The sequence below is a fragment of the Anarhichas minor genome, unplaced genomic scaffold, assembly GCF_050575085.1.
Source record: "Anarhichas minor isolate MPS153535 unplaced genomic scaffold, ASM5057508v1 ptg000021l, whole genome shotgun sequence".
NCBI classification, from domain to species: Eukaryota; Metazoa; Chordata; class Actinopteri; order Perciformes; family Anarhichadidae; genus Anarhichas; species Anarhichas minor.
The window spans coordinates 811,323-834,078 of NW_027466467.1; the positions used below are offsets into that span (position 1 = coordinate 811,323).

Consider the following 22,756-nt stretch of genomic DNA (forward strand, 5'->3'; position numbering starts at 1 on the left):
ACAATCAGCTGCCATCGTTTGTTGTGAACAAACAACACTCGTGATCGGGTTTGACCGTTTCATCCATTTTGCGACGGGACGCTCCTGCAGGATCCAGACAAAGAGGCTCCACAAATCATTTCCAGCAAACTTCCCTGTGATGGATTGAGCTTGTCTGGTGCTTTGAAGGCGACTGATTAAGGCCCCGGAAAAATGCAACCTCAGCACATCTATAATCTTCCAGAATGCTCCAATCAGATTTGTCCAGCACATTTGAGATGAGACTTTGCTCATGCAATCCTAAAGTTACTCTAATAAATGGCAGAGTGCTGGTCTACGGGGTAAGGGCAAAATATAATGCATATAAAATATGTATGTTTACTTTCCAACGCTTACTCATAAAATGATCATTTTGTAAAAGGCCGAGAGGTTTAGATTCAGCCCTTCACCTGGAAAGAGCCAAACAGTGAATGATGACCTCTTCATGGCTCACATTCAGCTCCCTCACATCTCGTCTCAATCAAACCCAGATCAGTCCTCCATTAATCTCCGTCATCACCGCCATCCGTTTATCCATTTTAGCAACTAGCGGTGTCTTGGGAACGCACCCCCCCCCACACACACACACACACATTAAACCCCGCCAAGAATTATCACGGACATGCAACAGATGCCGGCAAATTGTTTACATGGAATCAATACTCGGAGCAATCGATGCAAATGATCCGTCTGTGATGTGTGGAGAGACAGATGGAGCTGAGAGAGTGTTTTCACAGCATAGCCTTCTTTAATGGCAGAGCTTTCAAAGTGCATAGTCCAACCAGTCATTCAACAGCAGAATCATTTAGTACAAAAGGGACGGCAGCGCGACCGCTTCAGTTAGCCCCGAGACCGTTGACGGTTGCCAGGCGGCGAGGCCAAACCTCTTGAGGACTTCAGACATATTGATTTATCAATTCAAGGCTTAGCGGGAGAAGTAGGAAAGTGACAGTGATCAAAACGCTCATCCATAAACATCAGTCAGGTTTGGATCAAAGAGGATGACGGGATCAAAAAAGTGAGAAGAGAAGCAGCAAGAAGTTAAAACCAGATACATGAATGAAGAAGGTGGATGTTTGTCTTTTTTATCGTACCAGTTGGTTTTATTATGACAATGCACACTTGAGAAGCAAAAAAGCCTTGGCATCCTGCAAAAAACCAACAATATTATGACACTACGAGTCACTCCAGCCTGCATCACTGAGCGGACTGCGCCGTACATTATTATTGCAAAGGGTCACTTTCAGTTGAAACTCATTAGCAAACATAAAAGGACGTAAAATTAAAATTTGTGATTACATAAAATATGTCCGTCTTTGTATAGTGGGAGATACATTTCGATTTTCAAACACACACGACAAAATAAAAACACTTGAAAATGTGACCCATGACAAAAAAATAAAATAAAATAAAGTGTACGTAATTGAATCATATTTGAACTTCTAGGCTAAGATTTTACAAATCACAGAAGACTAATCATTAATCATGTTTTCTTTTAATAATCAGAAACAATTTGAGGCTGTATCAAAAACTTGGTAAAAAAATTAGAAGGAGATTTTCGGTGACCATGTTGTTCAGTGAGCTAATTGCTGGAAAGTGAACGTTTCTCTCGCTTCTGTCCTGAATGTGCCTCGTCTCCTCTGTGAGTATCTGTACAGTCCCTCTGGGGAGAGTCTCCATGGCACTCAGAGTTCCTCCTCTGACCGGGCAGAAGAACTGCCTCATTACATAAAAAAATAATTATCCCTGGTCCAAAATAACCTGGAGGAGTCCTTTTCCTGTTTGGGCACATGTTGGAGGTTTGTATGTAGAAAAGGGCCGACATGGCATTTTCACTTTTACTGTCGTGGTTCTGTTGACCTCGGTTCGCGTTTTCGCCAAATAGAGGTCACTATCATCTGCATAAAACTACACATTTTGCCTCCAAATCTACACCAAACTTAGTTAGTTAGATAATCATCTACCGCGACCCACACCGTTTATTACGCCTTATTGAGGGCAGCTGAGAGGAAGGTAAGATGTTCATCTAATGAACTGAAACAGGAATAAAGAGCTCCTTCAGGTGATTTTAGCGAGGCAGTCCCTTTCCTCCCGCTCTCTTCCACCACCAAAAAAATATAACACAATCTATCAGAACATCTTCCAGATATACAGTGGATCTTAAAACCAATGAAACAAACAAATTATTTATTATTCATCTCTAACTCTTTTTTTAGGCTACCTTGTTATTCTCATCTTTACTAGACATCGTGAATAAGGATAGAAACAGACAGCTAGTGTTAAAAGGCAAACCGTATTGAATCTGAATAAACACACCCACTCATTCACACGCACACCTCAGCCTCCCATTCTTCTGTGTCGTCTGCAGGGCTGATTCCAGATCCTTGTGATAGCTTTTTTTTTCATTTTCAGAGAATCTCACTCTCCTTATTAAAAAACACGAGTTGTAGCTTGCAGTGGTCTGGTGGCAGTTCACTGTCTCCTCGTATCATTTAAAAGCAACACAAAAGAAGAGCAAAGGATTCAGAATAATAACCTTGGGATAGTGATGGCAAACAAAATAAAAGCCTGTATTTTAAATCAAAAGAGTGAATAAAAGAAGAAATGCCGGGACGGGAGATCATCACGTCTCCCAGTCGTCGCTTCTGACCAACTGGTGGATCCAAAAGCCAATGTGACGAGAATTTGTTTGTCTTAGGCCACTGTAGTAGCTGGGCTACCACCAAAACAGTAGTCCCTCCCAGCTGTTCCATCCCATCAGTCAACTGTAAAAACCCCACCCGACTCATTACGGCCCCCTTCCCAAACAAAAGTCCCCTGTAGCTGTTTTGTACTTTAGCACCTCTTGTCATCTCTCCCTGTAAATGTCCAGATAGACAAACACCAGAATGGAAACCGTCACAGTTCCTCAGGCATCCTCTCCCTCCACCATACGAGGGGAGAGTTAAACAAGTCTTAGGGTGGCACGTAGGGGGGTGGAGATCTGTAGGGAGTCATGTTCTTGGGACGGGAGCCCTTGCCCTCCATGGGAGTGGTGAAGGGAGGTGGTGGCTGGTAGGGGGGCGCGTTGGGGTCCTCATCCCGCAGGGCTGTGTACTCCCCCAGCAGCTCCTGGTTGAGGGGAGTGGTCTCTGGCGTGGCCATGTTGGGGTACTCGGGGGGTGGAAGTGGGGGCTTCTCTTCCTGTAGAATCAAGGGCATACTGGAAGATGGAGGTGGCTTAGAGTCATCTAGTTCATCCGCAAAGATAATCGGCACACCTTTTTTGATGAAGGTGGCCTGGTCCTCGATGGTCAGCTTGCCCTTTCGCTTCTTCCTGTAGCAGATCATCGCAATGATGCCTGCTATTAACAAGATTGCTGCCACCACCACGGCGGGAATGACTGTGTGGAGATAGACGTCATCTGTGCTCTGCCGGCCTGTTCCCAGAGCTGGCGTGACTGCTGGGGGTTCTGGTATATCAATATCTCCTGGTGGGATGAAGGAATATGTTCTGCAGCTTGCCCTACCCTTGGCCATGACATCCAGTGGTCTGAATTCTGGCTCCAGAGAGTGCCTGAAGGTCTGTGAGGGCTTTCCGTCAGCACTGGCGAGCGTCCTGCTCATGACTGTGAGCTGTTCCTTTGGACATGGGTGCTGCGGTAGGCTGGTGTTTGTCCACTCCACCACAATGGACCCTTTGCTGATATTTCGTAGACTGACTGTACTGCTGTTGCGGTCTCCAAGTGCATATGCCAGCTTCTTGACCAGAAGGATCTTCTTGTGGATGTCATTTGTTATCGAATGTGGCTCGCCTTCGAATCGGGCCGTGAAGATCACGGGGGTCTTGTCATTGATGGGCCAGCGGCTCACGCGGACCTCGAAAGCGTCAATTGCATTCAAGCTACCTTTGTCAGTCGCCTGCATGAAGTATTCATGTTTCCCCACATGTTGGACATCAGGCAGGCCATAGAGAAGTTGGCTGGTGGTGTTGAACTGGATCCAGGAGCCCTCTCCGACCACTTCATTGTGGTTCTGTCTCAAAGTTAGACGCAGCTTGTCAGTTGTCCCATCCTCTTTATCAAAGAATGTATCGGATGGGATCTTGACCTCGAAGTAGGTGCCAACCAATGCATTGACCTGGTCGATGGGGTTTCGCAAGACAGGCTTCTCGTTGTATGGGTCCGGGATGACGGCAGGTGATGGTGTGGTGCGCTTGGCGGGCTTGGCCGTGGAGGTCTTTGGCTCTCTGGGCACCGGTGTGGTTTTGGGTCTCTTAGGTTTCTTAGTAGGTCTTCTAGTGGGTGCAGGTGGTGTAGCGGTGGCCTCCACATACGTAGGCCTGGTCATGGTTGGCTGGATAGGAATGCTGCTGGTGGTCTCCACTATCCTTGTTGGCTGAGGCGGTCCCTGAGTTGGGGTGTGGGCAATGGATTCACGGACTCTGATCGTAGGTTTGCCAGGTAGGGGAACGGGGCCTCTTACAGGGGGAGCAGAGCTTTCGGTTGGTGCGGCAATAGAAGGAGAGGAGAGTGTTGGGATGATCCTTACTGGAGGCTCCACTACAGTTGTTGGAGGAAGTACTGCCAGCACAGGTGTCGGAGTGTTGTTTAATTGGCGCCTCACCCGCTTAGGAACATGAGGTTTCTTGTTGGCAATGTGCCATCCCACCACAGGGTAGCCCAGCTTGGCGGACATTGTCCCTTCCTTTGCAGGACCCTGGACGCTGTTGATATTTGGGACTGTGCTCTGGTCCAGTGAGCAGCCGAGCTTCCAGGACAACAGAGCACCGTTCTCCACCACCTGGGGAGACATTGACAGTTGTTAATTTAATTATCCATCTACTAATATGAAATGCTTGATTATTCACTGACTGGCAAATATTTACTTTACCCATAAAACCACATACTCATGATTCGGGCTGCAGCTTATTAGTCGACTAATTGGCTGTTTTGGTCATAGTTGACTAAGAATTTCTTTTGTTAATTTGTCTTTTTTTTAATGCTTTTTCACGCTGAATGACTTATTTCCAAGAAACATAAGAGCACACAAGATTTAAGGTGGTGCTTTTGCATGATTCTTTGGGGAGAAACTACTAAATCAACAAATTTAAAAAATCGACAAAATCTTAAGACTGCTCTTCTTTTGTCAAAGACAGCCCTAGTCATTAGCATCCATTCTGATTTTTCAATTACTTCCGCGCTTGCACATTCACTCACTTTTTTGGCATTCCCCGGCCCGGCCATGAATGCAGACATGTCGAACAGCCTGTTGTTGACCACAGGGAGTATCTTCATGTGTGGGAGCCCCACCCCGGAGAAGCTCCTCATGTCGTCCAGGAGCTCCACTCTCTGTTCTGAGCTCATCTTGGTCAAATCGGCGTCCAGGATCACAGTCAGCAGTGTGATTGGCTCCTCGTTGCTACACATGAACGGCTGGACGTCCTCCTCTGTGGAGGCCTGGTTGGATGCCAGCTGGGCTGCGTCTGCGTCCAAATGATCTTCAGGGTGCACCTCGATGGAAAACACCTCTGAAGACGAGGAGGATTTGGTGTGGTTGGAGATGGATACCGAGATGTAATGGACGCCTTTGTCCTCCTCCAAAGGTAGACCCTGCAGGATCCTGCTGTTGGCATCCCAGTGCAGCCAGGCAGGGAGGGAGTCCTTCCCCATCTCTGTGATCTGATGCATGAACAAAACAGAAAGGGAATTAAGCTCAAGATAAACACAAGTAGGGGGGAGTCGGGTTCATTTAGTTAGATAAAACATGTATAATGAATCACAATTCTGATGAATTTTGTCCAATCTACAAGCAAATGGTTGAAAGAAAGAACGTAAAAAGTGAATGAAGAAAATGGAAATGGAGCCGCACACACAAAACGCTTTCAGTAGAACTTTTGGCAGCTGTTGCCTGTGAAGAGGATTGGGCTTGCTTATGAAATACTTATGAAATAGGTAATGTACTTAACGAGGGAAAAAGTGTATTAAGGTTACATAAAAAAAATGCACAAATAAAACTTGTACTTTAAAAACATATTTGACGAACGTATTCAAGGGCAGCGGCTGTTCCAGGTGTGGAATGCAGCAATGACGCTTTGCTTCTGTGGGAGTTCATATTTGATTTTGAGGTCGTCACCCTGTATTTTTCATGTCGTGTATTTTTGTATTCAAATATTTTTTTTATTTTTTTATAGTGATGTCGGAATAAAAGGTTAGTGTGCGTGCTATAGGCAGCATGAACAGGATTTACTGCTGCGACTGTGGAACATAGTCTGCACGAAGCCCGACTCTGCGCACGCACACACACACACACACACACACACACACACACACACACACACACACAATCAGTGCCCTGAATTGTAATTTAAACCCGACTAAAATTGAAATAACTTGGCCAATTATCTGACTGGGGACGTCCCCCTGGCAGGAGGCTGATGGAGAGAAATGGATCACAGGGGAGTGACAACGCATCCACGCACATAAATCCAGAAAAAACAAAAAAACATGAACAAATGCATCCTGTGCTCCCCAGCCCCTACAAGTTAATTCTGCGGCTAATAAATCCTGGTTGATAAATTATGTAGAGGCAGTGCTCCCTCGACACATCATTAATGCTCTAACCAGCACACAGGCAGTGCGGGGGGGGGGGGCACATACACACATAAACACACTCACACACACACACACACACACACACACAGACAGAGGCCATAGACAGACGCACAAGGCTACACAAAGCTGTGTGTGCGTTTTCACTCAGACACATGTGTTCACCCGGAGAACATCAGAAGTACACACCGTCTGCCTCTTTATGCATTTCCACAAGAACAAAGAGGAAATGACCTATTTCACAGATTTGATTTTACTGCTTTTCCTTTTTGCCTCGTTCCCTCATATTCAAGCGGCTCCCTCTGTTGTTCCTTCGGTCTTCTTCAGAAACACAGCCCCCCCACCGTACTCCTGCTTCCTGTGACAGTCCTTTCCATTAGATACGGGCTCATTCCTGAGCCGATGGTGGAGGGAGATGTCACGATTCTTGGCGCAGATTATGAAAACCAGCTTGAAAACACAAATATTATTTACAGTTTAATCCACCTAGATAATTGTTTCTATTTTAACAATTTCCACTGCGGGCAACAAAAAATACCCCAAATATGACAGTGTTGATGGCATTTTTATCAGCCTGTAAAGGAAAACTACTCGCGTGTCCTCAAACATTGGCTCCTCGAGCAACGCTCCATTTCATTTAGTCACAGAGTTCCACCGCCTCGCAACTTCAAACCAATTGCCTCTTGACATGGCATTGCAAATTAAATCACAAAGAGATGATGAAGGACAAGTGAGTTGCCAGGCAGTAATCTCATCACAGCTGTCATAATTGCTCTGTAAATTACTAAATTGCGCCCTGAAAGCACAAGGACGACCGCTTCCTTATCGGAGGCCAATTAAATGAGGGGAAGAAAAAAAAAAGAGGAGGTGACACTTAATTTAATTTTTCAGGTACTTTGGTCCGAGGAGGTGAAAATATTACAAGTTTACTGCAAACAAAGTCAGCGGTACTACATGGTGTGACATTTGGCTTGTATGGGGAAACTGGTGAATAACACAGAGGAGCCAAAAAGACATAAGGAGAGTGTTCTCTGAACAACAGAAGGCAGACTGGACCGCTTCCAGTGGTGATGAGTGAGCGTGTCTCTGCCATCTCAAACCCTATCGGCTCCCCAAACCTCCTCTCAGTAGTGTTGCTGCCTCAGTGAGCGTTAGTTAGAGACACAATAGTGTAACTCCTTAACTCCTACATGAACCCAGCAGAGAGCTTGTAGTTTCCTGCCTCCCTAAAAGAACATGAAAAATACATCAAAATCACCCACAAAATGTCAAGAAAAATACTTCATATCTTTTCCTGGCACGGGCTTCGGCGCATGAGAGCTTGATGTTTGGCCCTAAAGGTGATCGTGTGTCTCACACACTCCTTCCAGCCTCCGTACAACACTCACCACTGGCAAGGTTGCAGCCCGAGCCCTCTGACACAGCCGGGGAACAGCCCTGCATTCTGGGAGATTTATTTAAGCACAGCCGGCCGTGCAGCAAGAAGGGAGGAGACTAAACTATTAACAGGGGGCAACTCAGGGCATTCAGTGAGCCGCGTGATAGCCTTTCAAAGCACCAGTTCTATGCCTTGCTCAAGGACTCTGCGACAGGGTAATCACATCTTATTCTCCAAAAAGGTTCAAATCCTGACCAGGTTTGAGCAGTACAGCTTCTGAAGAGTTACACGATCACTTACAGTAGGGACGGGCGATCGTTTCTATTTTCATATCGCCCAATAACAACATCTCTATTCAAGTGATGACTCCTCCTCGTCTCTGGAATCGTCTCGGCCTTCTGTCCAAACCTCAACACTTATTGAAAAAAGACGGATGTAATCATTTCCAAAATACACAACAAGCTTTTATCTCACGACATATTCTGTTTGAATCCATATTTGATGGCGTTTAGCATTTCAAAAACATTTTCACTGCAGTCAAAAAAACGGTCTCCCACTTTCAGCAGCAAGGCTGGTATTTGTAGTAACAGGGCGGTCCAGCAGCAATCTAACAGCACCATAACTTAGATAAATAAGATAACGGTCATATTTCCCCCTCTTTTTTACTGGGATAGCGGCATAACGTTGGACGACAGAAAGCTTAGAATGTAATAAAAATGATACTCGATAATCGACAGCCCTGTCCACAGCACTTAGGGCTCTTTGGAGCGCGGGACGCTGGTGAGCCGGCGTATGGAGGATGGAAAAGAGACGGAAAACTGGCTTGTAATTAAGGATTGAAACTCCACCCGTCATGCTGATTATCGGGGCTCAGCGGGCGGACATGCTGCTCCACTACAAACATCTCTAAATGTTTCTAAAGATCATTTCTATAAGACCTCAGTCCTGATCGCAAACAAATACTTTGATATCGGCGTTGGGAAAAACCAATCATCGAGCAACCCTTCGATCGCCGATCGGCTTCAGCCTAACTTTGAGCTCCGAGTACAATGAATGCTGACGTTGGTGCCATCAAAAAGCCAAGCCGCTAAGAGATAAGAGCCTTCACAGAATGAATCACTGACATGTGTAAAGAGGTCTAAGCATGGCTGTGAGTGCACCCCCCCCCCCCCCGACTTAAAAGACTGGTAATTAAAACGAAATAAGTGATAATCTCATCAAAGTTAGGGGCTGTTTGATCATCTTTTTCACTCACTGACACATGCACATGTCAGCCGTAAAGCCACCGTGACTATCGCCGCTCTAAGCTCCAGTGATGGGCCCTTTGGTGCATCCAACTCGGGTGAGAAGGTGTTTGAAGTCTGCGTGAGCGGCAGGCATGAAACCCTGGGAGACATTATCGCATATCACTGGCATCATCCTTATGGTACTCTGCCTCACTGCTCTGGACCGCTCTGCCTCCTCAGCGCTTTTTGTTTGGAGTTACCGTCCTCAGTCAGATGCTGCAGTTTGGAAGTGAGGCGGCGCTACGGCGAGGACAGGAAGGGGAAGACAAGACGGATAGCAGAGCAGCCTCAGCGCTGACGGTTAAAGTCATAGATAGCGAGTCCAATGTCAAAGCAGCGTCTCTGGAGCTGAGAGATGGGAGGAGCTGCTGGTTACTGAAGTGTGTTCTACTCTACCCTATCTGAAGGTTTCCTGTTATGACACCCTCGATGTTCTTGGACAAAAACATACTCCGTGCTCTATAGTTCAACTTAGTTTCACTTTGGTGCGGTGAGTGTCTCTTATCACTACCATGAGACCACAAAGAAGAACGTCCTCATACCCATGCAGAGGGAAGCGGGTCCTTTAAGGGGCCTTTCATACAGCTGTTTGGATACAACGAACTCGGGCCCGGTTAGCACAGTTCCAAACAACCAAACCAAGACCGCTTAAAAAGGTGGGTCCTGAAAAAGGTGGGTCCTTCTAAGTGGACTCTCGTCCGGTTCGTTTGTGGTGTGAAAGCAAACAAACCCACCACAGCATTCTTATGATAGCAGATATGTGATTTTAGCACAAATTCAAAGATAAATCCATCTGTTGATCATGAAGTCTGTTCAGGAAGAGATCCTATTGATCTGTATTTCAGGCCATGTGGGCGTCCTCCTGATTAATGGGTCAAGAGCCGTTAGAACTGCTGTGCTCGTGTCCGACTCTGTGTACTTTGTCAATTCATTAAGTCCATTAAAAAGTATTTGACAGCGATCCCACAGCAATAAGCACCGAATCATTAGCCTCATGCGTTCTCCAACGTTTGGGCGAGCGACTTTAGTACAATCCTGTCTCTACCGGTTAGTCATTATTAGATATATTATATTATAATACGAACAATCCTAACAATGCTTATAATCAGATATTTCTTTGGAAGCTTGAAAACACTGATTTGAATAGAATTTGCAGGATGATTACAGCCCAAAACAGGCCAATCAATGAGTTCCTATCATTCTATACACCTTCATGTTTACTTCTATTGGTTCAGTGTGAACCGGACCAGAACGGATGATTTCACTCCCTCGGTTCGGACCAACTAGAGGTTTGAAAGCACCCGAAGTTCATTTTGATGATGATAATTTGTACTTAGGTCAAATTTTGAACGTGTGACTTTTACTTATAACGGACTTTTTTCGCATCTCATTATAGCGTTGCTACTTTTACACAAGACAGATAAACAGAGCGGCCAAACGGAGCCGAGGAGCATCGTAGCGAATTCAGAAACGAAACACTGAGGAGCTGAATCCATTCAAATGGCCTGAATGAGAAGGAAATACTCTTCAATAGATTATTTTGACAAAGCTCGACCTTCAGGATCAGTTAGTTTTAAACTCATCGTTTGGGACATTTCTTACTGGAACGCTTCTTAGGAGTTAGTTTTCATGTCTAACAGCTTTCACCTTTGACCTTTTGGCCTTTTTTCAATCAAACGAGCAGATAGGTTGTTGCTAATCCGTTTTGTTTTTTGCGATGATTCAACGAGGAGTTTCTCGCCCATCCAGGTTTTGGGAATCGCTCCAACTGCCATTCACTTAACATCGTCCAGGCAGACCATGAATGAGACTTCTACTGGAACCACCTTCTACCCAATCACCCCAAAACATTTAATGATTCTCATTTTGCTGCTCTATAAGGTTTAGGATTGCAGCCAGAACCATAAAAAGCTGCAGCTCTTTCTGGCTCCCGTGACCTGGTTGAACATAATAAATGTTGCACCTCCACAAACACACATCTTCATTATCCTGAGAGACGTTCAATCACGAGGCTCTTTTGAGGAGAGGAAGCTGGACGAGCTGGAGAAAGACAGATAGAGACGCAGCAGTAGAGATGGAGAGAAAAAGAAAGAAAGAGGTCAAGCAAGAAGAATGAGAGAGAGAAAGATCTCCTAAACGTGGAGATATTACGAGGAGGCGTCGAGTCGCTCTGCGTTTGGGGAAAAGAAAGCAGTTCATTGTTGCGGCAAAGGAGAAGGCGGAGAAAGGAGGCCATTGTTACCGGGGACCCGGCTGACAGCTCCACAGATAAGACTCATATTTTGGAGGAGATGAGGGAGGAGGAGGAGGAGGAGGAGGAGGTGAAGCCTGAGCATGCCGTTGTGATACGATGACTTGGGGCGAAATGAAACTCGCCGTGGTGAGGAAATGAGAGGAAGGGAAACAGAAGGAACATGGAGGGAGGAAGGGGAGGAGGGAGTGATGGACAAGGAGGAGGCGGGGGGGGGGGGGGGAGATAAGAGGAGAATGATGGGAGGAAAAAAAACGGGGGAAGCGAGGGGTGACGTGAAAAGGGGAGAGAGACGAAGAGTAACCCAGAGGGGGCGTACAAGGACGGAGAGAGAAAGAGGGCGTAGAGGGAAATGCTGGCATGGTCGAGTGTTTCCAGTGGAAAGCATGAGGAGGAGAGGAGGAGAGGAGGGGAGGAGAGGGGAGGGGAGGAGGAGAGGAGAGAAGGGGAGGAGGAGGGGAGAGAAGGGGAGGAGGAGGGGAGGAGGGATGGACAGGAGAGCTACAGAACGAGAGGGTGGGGGGGCTTTGGGTGGCCAACAGGCAGGCGCGTGTTTACGAGAGGAAATCCATCTCAAAGCCCATTTCTACTGTTAAAAGGATTCATCCCCGTCCACAGCGGCACATTCACACCCGTTAACGGTGAAACGGGAAATACACGAGCAACGCGTTCACGAAGACAACAACCGTGTTTAAAAAAAAAAACTATCAAGATTTGAAAATGAGTTTTGGATGAGATTTGATTCTTGTAAATTTGCATCAACTCGCCCCCCCATCAGCATCCCCCACACGATCCAACACACACACACACACACACACACACACACACACACACACACACACACACACACACACACACACACACACACACACACACACACACACACACACACACACACACACACACACACACACACACACACACACACACACACACACACACCATTTAAAGGCTGCCCGTCTAATCTCATGTGATTTTACTGTAGAAGTCTTGAGAAAATTAAAGGTTCACCCAAACTACAAAACAGCCTACATGGTTCAGCACCACAGAAGAAGTAAGAGAAGATACAGTATGTGCTGTTTTGTAATTTGGGTGAAGCGTCCCTTTAAGAGAGCAACAGGAACCGACATGTTGAATGGTGTAAATAATCATATCGGGATCGACCTTATCCTTATAATCTGCCATCAGTGGTTATACATCACCTACATTGTAAAGATTCAGTTAATTATGCATCAACGGCTCCTTGCACACTTTCAGTTCACTTCCAAAGATAAAAGTGTTCCAGCGGAACTGGAGATAAGAGATTTTCAGTTGGATGGGAATTCCCACAAAAATGTTCCAGCACAAAAAATAAAACTCTTTCTATGAACAGGCTGTAGTGTAGACATGACGGAGACGTTAGGACGAGAAGGCATGAATACCGAGAGAGACGAGTACGACTCACACACACACACAGAACCACAAATACACCCCTATTATATAGTCATTAAAGTATAATGATGGAGAGGGCTCTTAGCTATAAAACCTGCGTTAAATTACACTCTCTCTCTCCATAGTGCACACACGCACACACACACACACACGCACGCACGCACACACACACACACACACACACACACACACACCTGGGTGCCAAAGCCTGCAGCAAAACTCATAAAGCTTTCTCCCTCATTCTCTTTCCATGTCTCTCCACCTCTCTCTCTCTCCCTCTGACTTTCACTTTAGTATGCAGTTTACAACAATGGAAGAAGACGCAGGAGCCAACAGAAGCCGGCCATTGTTTGATTCCAGCTGTGTGGGTGAGAGAAGGGTGTGTGCGTGTGTGTGTGTGTGTGTGTGTGTGAGGGCAGAGACAGTAAGTCAGCTGCTCATGCTGACCACGCAAAAGAGAAATCCATGCAGCGAGTGTGTGTGAAGGCAGAAGACAGGGCAGGCTGCAGTGACAGCGATGGTGGTAGAGTTTGTGTGTGTGTGTGTGTGTGTCTGTGTTACGACAAGGACAACTGGAAGGCGAGTGAGGAGACGAGCACACAGCTTGCTGCCTCTTGCAGTAGTTGGTCCTCATCTCAGCAAACACAAACGCTGCCTCGCTGTGCCGGGCTGGACACCGGGGGTTAGGAAAATAAAGCAGAGTGTAAACAAAAGTCCCGCGGAGACAGTGTGTGTGTGTGTGTGTGTGTGAAAGAGAGAGAAGAGTAAAGACAGAGATACAGAGTGTGAACACACACTGCGTATAATACAAATATAAATATACATATGTGCATGCAGCTGTATCTTTGCACAACCCCCTGCTTGGAACAATAACTATGAGAGAGAGTGTGTGTGTGTGTGTGTGTGTGTTATCTCCGTCTCAGCATGTGGCTCGTTTTTCCGCAGACTCTTAGCTCCAGCTCTGACTAATGCTGCAGCCCCACCAGAATTACTCACTATCATCAGCACACACACACACACACACACACACACACACACACACACACACACACACACACACACACACACACACACACACACACACACACACACACACACACACACACACACACACACACACACACACACACACACACACACACACACACACACACACACACACACACACACACACACACACACACACACACCTCTTTGAAGTGTTTGCTCACACAAATACAGTTTCATTTCAGAAGAATAAAGACGATGTGATGTTCTGTACACGCGATGTGTTTGTGATCCGTTCTCTGTAGAGAGCGACGCTGCAGACCAACCAGTGAAAGTTCTCTCCTCCTGTTCTGGACCGGACCGGATCTCTCTCTCTGTCCTCTGTTTGTCAGACAGCAGGGCTCCCAATTGATTGATTAACCCGATTATTATTTTGTTGATTAATTATTTAATCTGTCAAATTAAATTTTCCGAGAGTCTGATATGTTTTTAAAGGGTAACTTTGGTATTTCCCCATGTCTTTGTGTCTTACTGACTAACGGGTCCAAGGAGTGTTTCCATTGATCCAGTGTTGAAGGAGAAAGCTGCAGACATCAGCTGCTGAACCGGCTCAAACACAATCATTTGGGGCAACTCCTCATGGTCAACGTCCGTCCACTAAAAGAGCTTCTTGTTTCCACTGACAGACTCAGATTATTATTATTATAAACATCTGACAACAATATAGAAACGTAAGTGAGAGCGCCGGTGTTGTCAGAGTTGGTTCTGTTGAGCTTAGTTTAATCTAAAAGACGTTCAATGTCACAGATAAATATTCGGGTGATTTCAACAATGTGGATGTGACGCCAGATTTCGGATCGAGTCTTTTCAAAGCGCGACGCACAATAACAAACAGACGGGATCGAGTGAAAGGTGAAGAGAACTCAGTAGGGTTCTTTCCATAATGTTGTCAGACCTTTAGAAGAACAAGCAGAGTCCGTCGGGGACAACGAGCACTTTCAGCGGACGAACATTGACGGTGACGAGTCGCCCCGAGCGATTACGTTGCAGCTTCGGCGGCTGCAGCGTTCTCCTTCAACACCGGACCAACTTCAAAACTGTTGTCCCAAAAAGTCACTTTAACAAAAAACAATGAATTGAATTTGTCTGAACAGTCGAAACCAGATATTCAGTTTGTCATTTAAAACGATGTAATGTTTGAACTTAGTGACTTAAAATATGAATCATTTCAGCTCTACTGCAAAGGTTTAATAACGCTATCCTGTAACTGCAAAGTAAATGTACACAGTTCTGTTTTGCATGACAGGACCTCACAGAGGAGGAAAGAGAGAGAAAACTGCACACTCAGCATTAAACGTCGTAGAGTTCAGTACGATCAGTGAAGCGCTCAAGCAGGAGGAGAAGAAAACAATATAGTCGAAAGGACTCGGACGAAAGACTGTTAAATCCATTGTGACACGGTGACAATGGAGGACGAAATTAAGACGATTAAGCGCATTTCGTCTGGAAGTCAAGTTCCCATCGTTCCTCGTGAGATGCGAAGAACAAAGACAGCTGAGATGTTTGACAGACTCGCTCTCCCTCCAACCCGACAGGCCGGTTGCATCCTTAAAGAAGCACTCAAAACTGTGCTAAGCCCTCGCTTGTCCCGAGGTCAGCAATTATCCCCGTTTCTCTTTGATGACGTGTGAATAAAACATTAGCCGTCTTTATCCGGCTAACGAGCTAAAGCGCCGACGCAAACCGTTCAATCTTGACCACGCTGCTCGGGGATAATGAGAGCCATGATACACAGAGAAGAGAGACGGAGGCCGGTCACCCCCAACCAAACCCGAGCACTCTGACAGCTCCATTCCTCCGCTCTGAAGAACGCCGCTCTCGTAAAGATGCCGTACTAAAGGTGGCGAACACAGCTGTGCAGCTTCATTCAGCCCGTGTATTATTAACACACCGGTGATGATCAACAAATCGCCGCCGTGCAGTATTGCCTTAATAGGCCGATCTGTGATCGCAGTGTCCAGCGTCTAAATATAAGTCAGCTACTGTGGCCTTCACACGCCAAATATGGCTCGGCTCTCCGAGCCTGGAAGCCCACGTGAAGAGCAGGCCACCGCGCTGCGACTCCGCTTCCCCCCTTTTGGGTGACGACCAAGCGTGCTAGAGGATATGGGCCGAGTCCAAAAACCTGTGGCTGCTAGGCGACAAAACTGGACGCACCACAACAGCATCAGGACGTTATCTCCACAATAGTGAAATATATACTTCTACTCTCTTTTTTGGAGCACAACAGCAGCTTCTTTTCCCTCCTTTCTCTTAGATGGGGAGTCAAACAGTGGCTGCTTGGCAGTAATTATCTGTGCTAAAGGTTAAATGGAAATGACTCCCTGAAATACAACGCCGACATGCAGCGACATGGCGCTCCACATGGACAGAGGAGGACGTTTTCCAGCAGATGCATGTCAAACACACAACTCCTACAAACAGAGAAAACACCACATTATGAATGAATTCATAGGAGCATATAATTTAGGACGTATGAATCGAAAAGGCCTCGCCCGCCCTATGTTTAATTACATAGCAACACGGCCACCAACACACGCCGGTGCCAGGAAACCGATTGCGGCACCGCTAGCTCGCAGCGAGGGTGACTCATATGTTCTGGTGTGTTTCTATCTCGGGTTGCCTCCTCCCTCCCGCTCTCTTTAATACCAGTTTTCCACTGCTGCCCTGCCAGCTAACAGCTATGGAGCGACGGGGGCTTACAGGGTGAGCCTCTCTGGAACAAAAAGGGCAGGACAGCAGAGAGGCAGATGACGAACAACGGTGCGTTTATTTTAAGAGGAGGGCCGGGAGTGAAGTTGAAATAACACGATGACGTCTGTGGGTTTAAAGCCCCCGACACAAAGACAATGTGGGAAGGAGTTCATCGGGAGATAGAGGCGAGGAGGTAAGTGATAATGTGTGGCAGAGAAAAAGAAAAATAAGAATGATGGAAGGCAGAATGATAAAAAAGAAAGAAGGAAGGGGCAAAGAACAAGGGAGGGACGGAGAAGACGAGAGATATAAGAAGATGCCAGGAAGACAGTGAGGGTGAAAAGGAAAGACGGACAGAGAACGGCTGGAAAATAAAGAAAACAGAGGAGGAGAGGATAATGAATTGAGAGGAGAGGAGAGCACTCAGTGGGGAGGAGGAGAGAAAGTTAGTTTTCCCACCAAAATGACCCCCCGGGGGGGAATGGGGCCTTTACAACAGCAAGCTACTGTCTCCATTCATCAAGAGGGGAGCGAGTCAAACAGCTAGTCAATGTGTTCTGACAACCACACACACACACACACACACACACACACACACACACACACACACACACACACACACACACACACACACACACACACACACACACACACACACACACACACACACACACACACACACACACACACACACACACACACACACACACACACACACACACACACACACACACACACACCTGGATTCTGAATTCTCTTTTTTCCGAGAACCAAAGTACAAAAGATTTTCAGCGAACGTCAGTTATTTCCAGGAACGAAAGAGGGGAAAGAAAGGAAGTGAAGAGGGGGTGAGCTCGCCTGCCAGAAAGCCCATCAGCCAATCAGCTAATTACGCTGGTAAATTGCGGTAATTATGCTATGGAGAGTACTCATCTGTTGGCCAGAAACCGATCCAGCGGCCACTTCCATTAATAACAGCAGACGGCTACAGACCCAGCAGCACCTGAATACAGATGCTCCACCTCTTCAGCTGAGTTATCACCGCGCTGTCGTCACTTCGCCCCTCGGTGGAGGACTTGGTTAGAAAAATACAAAAACGCTTTTCCTTCCCAGCTCTGTAGGTAGTGTGTAGCTGGAGCACAGCTCCCAAACATTTTCATTTATTCCAAGGCTGAAGAGTTTTTAAAAAACATCATTCAAATGCTCAAACAAGGTTAATCGGCCACGAACGCATCAGAAATCTAATCTTGTCTCCATCAAAAAGAATATGAAATAATTTGCCATTGTTGTCGATAACTCGGTAAAAAGGTGAATGGGCAGGCGGTCTGTCACGGAGCTGCAGACCTCTCACACTCCGGCCCATTTCCATAAGAACAGACACGAGTGTGAGCGCTACGCCGAGCACAAAAAATTGATTTGGCCTTTCGCTCCACAACCTTGAGCGCCGGCCTTCCAAAAACCTGAGGGGGGTGGATCGGGGGGGTGGACTCACATCTGAAGAGAAGGGGAAGGATGGCGGATGCTGGGGGAGGGGGGGGGGATTTGTAATGGAGGAGAGAGCAGGAATGCAAGGGGGAACGGAGAGCAGCGCTGGAATTAGAAACGGAGGAGGAAGTAAACAAACTCTCTGAGGTTGTGGGTATCGAGCAGATGGTCGGAGAGCGAAGGAGGTGTTCAGTCTTTCATGAGGACAGTTCAACAGGAGGAACCAGAGGAGGCTGGTTCTCCTTTATTTTTGAGAGATCGCCATCTTGGAATAAGACCGTCTCCATCTTGTTGTTTTTTTTTGCAACCGATAAACAGGAAGTGACCATATCTGGACTGAGGAGGAGTGATGTAGATACGCCGTCTACGTCTCTGGTAGAGACCTGTCAATCACTGTGTAGCCACGCCCTAAAGCATCCCCTGCTTTATGGTCTGTTTGACTCTAAATGGACCATAATGTACTAAATGAACATCATGCTGTATTGAAGAAGACTTGAAACTAGAGATTGAGACCATAAACTCATGTTTACAATGTTTACTGAGGTAATAAATCAAGAGAGAAGTAGAGTCATTTTCTCATAGACTTCTATACAACCAGAGGAGTCGCCCCCTGCTGGACATTAGAGAGAATGCAGCTTTAACACATGAAGCAGTGTGACAGATATAATCAGGTTTGGAAGAACAGCTTCAGCCTGAGGGACAAATGGAGAGTGGCAAGGAAGAGGTGATGAAAGCGTGAGAGGAAGATGAGGAGCAGGATTAAAAATAAAGAAAGGAGTGATGGAGGAGGACGAGGAAGAAAGAGGAGGAGGTGACTGCAGAAGGAGGACAGACGAGGAAAGGAACCAGCAGAGAGGAGAGCCAAAACTAAAAAGAGCCAAAACTCAATAAATAATGCTTACATTATAACAAATAACCTCCACAAACAAGTTTATATTTCAATCTCCACAAGCTCGGACAAGCCGGGCTGCCGACCCGACGGGTCGTGCGTCAACTGTCACAAGAGATAAACGTCCGTCCCTTTAAACCCTAACCCTGAACACACGAGGCGCCTGCTGGGCGGCAGGAAGCCACCCGGAGTCAGCCCCGCTCGGTCCTCTGTGAAAAAACATGAAGATTAATGAAAAACTAAAGAGCGGTTCCAACCGAGAATGAAATCTAACGTTTTGGAGAAAAAAAATAAACTGCAGCTGTGAAATAAGACGACACAAAAGTATTTAGACGAGCGGTGCAATGGATCATAAAACTCACGGATCGGATCAGCACAAAAGAAAAGAGGCAGCAAATAGAACTTTTAATGATCCCGGATCACGTATTCTAAATGTTATCTTTATACTTTGTTATTGTCATCTACAGTGTTTCTTTCTTCATAAAAACACACAGTTCAAAGTTAAATGATGTAATATAATGTGCTTACAGCTCATAATTCATCTCTAATGTCTGTTATATATTCATGTGAAAACATCTCCTTCAAACTACTGGATTTATTCTAGTTTATCACCAAAACTACATTTTACAGATGACATGTGAACATATCATGATAACGTTATAATGTACCTTCAGCCAGTACTCATGTTCACTGAGCAGAGCCTGAAGGCATCATAGTGTAACTGAAGTGAACCTCCATTGGTTAGCCGTTAGCGGTGCTGCTAACGTTACTAGCTCTCCTCCTGTTGCTTTAAACACTGATTGGTTGTTTACAATGACACATGATCAGAGATCAGAGACTAGAAACACATGTTCTACTGAGTCAGTAAAACTTTATTTACACTCTGATGGTTAACGTTAAACTGTGAGGGGATCAGCACCTCTACTTTAGACCTCTTTGAATCCTTTTAATTTTTCATAAATCCATTTCTGCGATGAGCTTCCTGCCTCATGTGAAGGTTTTTTATCAGTGCAGTGTGAGTATATTTTCATGCAGCTCATCACTGCGGGAACTTGAGTGATATGATCTGATTTGACAGGAGTGGAAGGAGGGAGGAGGGACGGGACTTAAAAGCAAAAGAGAGGAAGTTCAGTGGCAGGATATGAAAGGCTGGAATGTGATGGAGGGACAGAGAGGAAGAGGAGACGAGAGAAGACCGGTGTGATGAAGAAAAAAAATAGGAGAGGAGCAGCAGGGAGAGATAGAGAAGGTGAGAGCGATGGCTGGTGAGAGATGGAGGACAGGAAGGAAGGGAGTGTTCAATATTAAAGGTTTAACCTGAAGGAGCGAGCGAGCGAGCGAGAGAGAGAGAGAAGGGAGGAAAGGAAGGATGGAGGGACCACATTCGAGGTGAGAGCAAGCAAATGTAGACAAAGTGTGTTTGGAGCAAAGATGGAGACGGATGTGTTTAAAGTCTGAGTGTGGAGAGAGGAAGAGGAAGAGGAAGAGAGGGGAGGATGAGGTTGCATAGGTGGGGGAGGGAGGGAGGGAGGGAGAAGAAACAGAGGGAGTAGGGAGAGGAAGAGAAGAGGAGAGGATAATGCTACTAAAGCCCCCGATTCACATACGAGGCCACATATATTATGGAAAATTGGCCATTGCTGAAAATTCTGTGCAATTAGAAGAAGGGCAAATTGCTGTGATTGGCTCTGAAATATGTTTCCTCGGGGCAGGTCCTGAGCGATGGCGGCCTTCTCATATTCTTCTCTCTGATTGTTCTCGGAGTTCATCTGGAGTCGACCCGCTCGCTGAGGCTGAAGCAACCCAACGCCCCCCCCACACTCTCCGTGATCTCCCTCTGTAGATGTGTGTCGTGGCTCAGATGGTGACGACTAATGATTCTTTACATTATTGATTGAAACTTAAAACGAATTGTTTTAAAGAGTAATCGAGTCTTTGTTGTGTCAGTCCAAAACCCTACTAGATACTCAGTGTGGTCGGATAGAAAACAGACAAAAAAGCAGGAAATCTCTATATTTCAGAATATAGAGAAAAATCGCAGAAAATTGTATTTTCTGCGATTCTTTGCATGAAAAATGTACTTAATGATTATTATTATTATTAATTTGGTTAGTCAACCAACCGTTGCAGCTCTATACTTGACATTGTTTTATCAGCTTGATACTTTGTATGTGAATTGCTAAAAGAACGTGACTGATGACATGTTTCAGACGTCAGCTGCAGAACAGACCCAGACTGTAAAACACGGTCAGATACCATAAAACATCACATTCTAGCCCATTTCCCAAAAAGTCTACTTGGGTTTCGGTTCTTGTGGTTTCAGAACAGTTTGTATATACGTTTGTGTGTAACAGGAAGTTAAACCTCAGTGGGGTCCAACTGAGCACAAACAATAAGGAAGCCAGTTTGAGCAAATGTAAAACACGGATAATGTTCAAACTTCAGACACATGAGCCGACAGAGGAACAAAGCTGGACTCACCTTGACGATATCTCCCAGGTAAACGTCCTCCATCTTGTTCGGCACCGTCATCTGGAAGATCCGACCCACGACCGCCGAGGAGTCTGGGAAGGCGGTGGTGGGCGCGGCCGAGGTCTGCTCCGTAGCCGCTGCCTCTCCGGTGTCCAACGCCCGGATGTCTTCCGTCGCTTCCCTGAAGTCCCGGAGGAGCGAGGAGCTCATGGAGGCCTCCAGGTCTCCCCCTCTGCCCTCCCCGCCTCCCTCCATCAGCACCATCTCATCCAGCGCCAGCGCGTCGATCTCCACGTCGGCGCGGGCCGACGGAGGGAGGAGGCCCACCGCGACCAGCAGCAGGCCCAGCAGCAGGGCTCTAGTCCTGGGTAGTCTCACGTCGAGGCCCCTGCTCGCCCCGACGCGTCCCACACTCACTCTGTTGCGCATTCTTTTCCTTCTCGCCGGTCAATGATGCAGAAAAAAATTAAGTAAAAAAGAGGATGTCCAAGTGGGAGGGGGGGGACTTAGGGGGGAGCATGCACCCCCGACAGACAGAGCAAATCCCTCCTTTTCAAATGGCCCTTCCTCCTCTCTCTCCTTCCTCTCCTGTTTGTCCGCCTGGCGCCGGGGCAAGAATCTGTCCTCCTCCTCCTCCTCCTCCTCCTCCTCCTCCTCCTCCTCCTCCTCCTGGTCCTGGTCCTGGTCCTGGTCCTCCTCCTCCTCCTCCTCCTCTTCCTCTTCCTCCTCCCTTGGCTTTATTCTTCCTCTTCCCCTTTCGGCCTTTCAGAGGTTTAGAGGTCCCATTGTGCCGAGCACCTTAAGAGATCTGTTTGGAGACACACAAAGACAGAAGGCATGGTTAGGGGGGACGCTTTCAGAGCCGGGGGGGAGAGAGAAACATCCAGCTCCTGACCACTTCAATCTCGTCACAAACCCCCCAAAAAAACAGACTTAAAAGCGATTCGCACTGAATCAAAAGTCAATCCTCTTGATAAGTTCAGCCCCTTAAAGTGATTCGTGCCACACAAATGTCATTGTCGATGGAGATCCGTCATGGAGGGGGGGGGGGGGGGGGGGGGGGGGGGGGGGAGTGTAATATTTAGGCTGCTGAGTAATCTGATTAGTCCTTACAACAATTCTGTTTCTCGTTCGTCCCTCTCTCTCACAAGCTTGTCCTTTCTAAACAGCTCATCGGTGGGTCATTGAGGACGAAAATAGCCTGATGGGGGGGGG

At 46.6% G+C, this 22,756-nt stretch overlaps 1 protein-coding gene and 1 long non-coding RNA gene across 2 annotated transcripts; one reads left to right on the forward strand and one right to left on the reverse strand.

Moving 5' to 3' along the window:
* Positions 1–1,494: 1,494 nt before the first annotated feature.
* dag1 (dystroglycan 1) lies at positions 1,495–22,152 on the reverse strand. Its single transcript, XM_076096135.1, has 3 exons — positions 21,551–22,152; positions 5,217–5,678; positions 1,495–4,800 (listed from the first exon to the last, which is right to left on the reverse strand). The coding sequence occupies exons 1-3, from the start codon at positions 21,968–21,970 to the stop codon at positions 2,974–2,976; spliced, it is 2,709 nt and encodes a 902-aa protein (XP_075952250.1). The 5' UTR covers positions 21,971–22,152; the 3' UTR covers positions 1,495–2,973.
* Positions 9,759–14,588, forward strand: LOC142954854 (uncharacterized). Its single transcript, XR_012955756.1, has 3 exons — positions 9,759–9,928; positions 13,256–13,322; positions 14,247–14,588. It is a non-coding gene; the product is annotated as an uncharacterized LOC142954854 (long non-coding RNA).
* Positions 22,153–22,756: the final 604 nt, after the last annotated feature.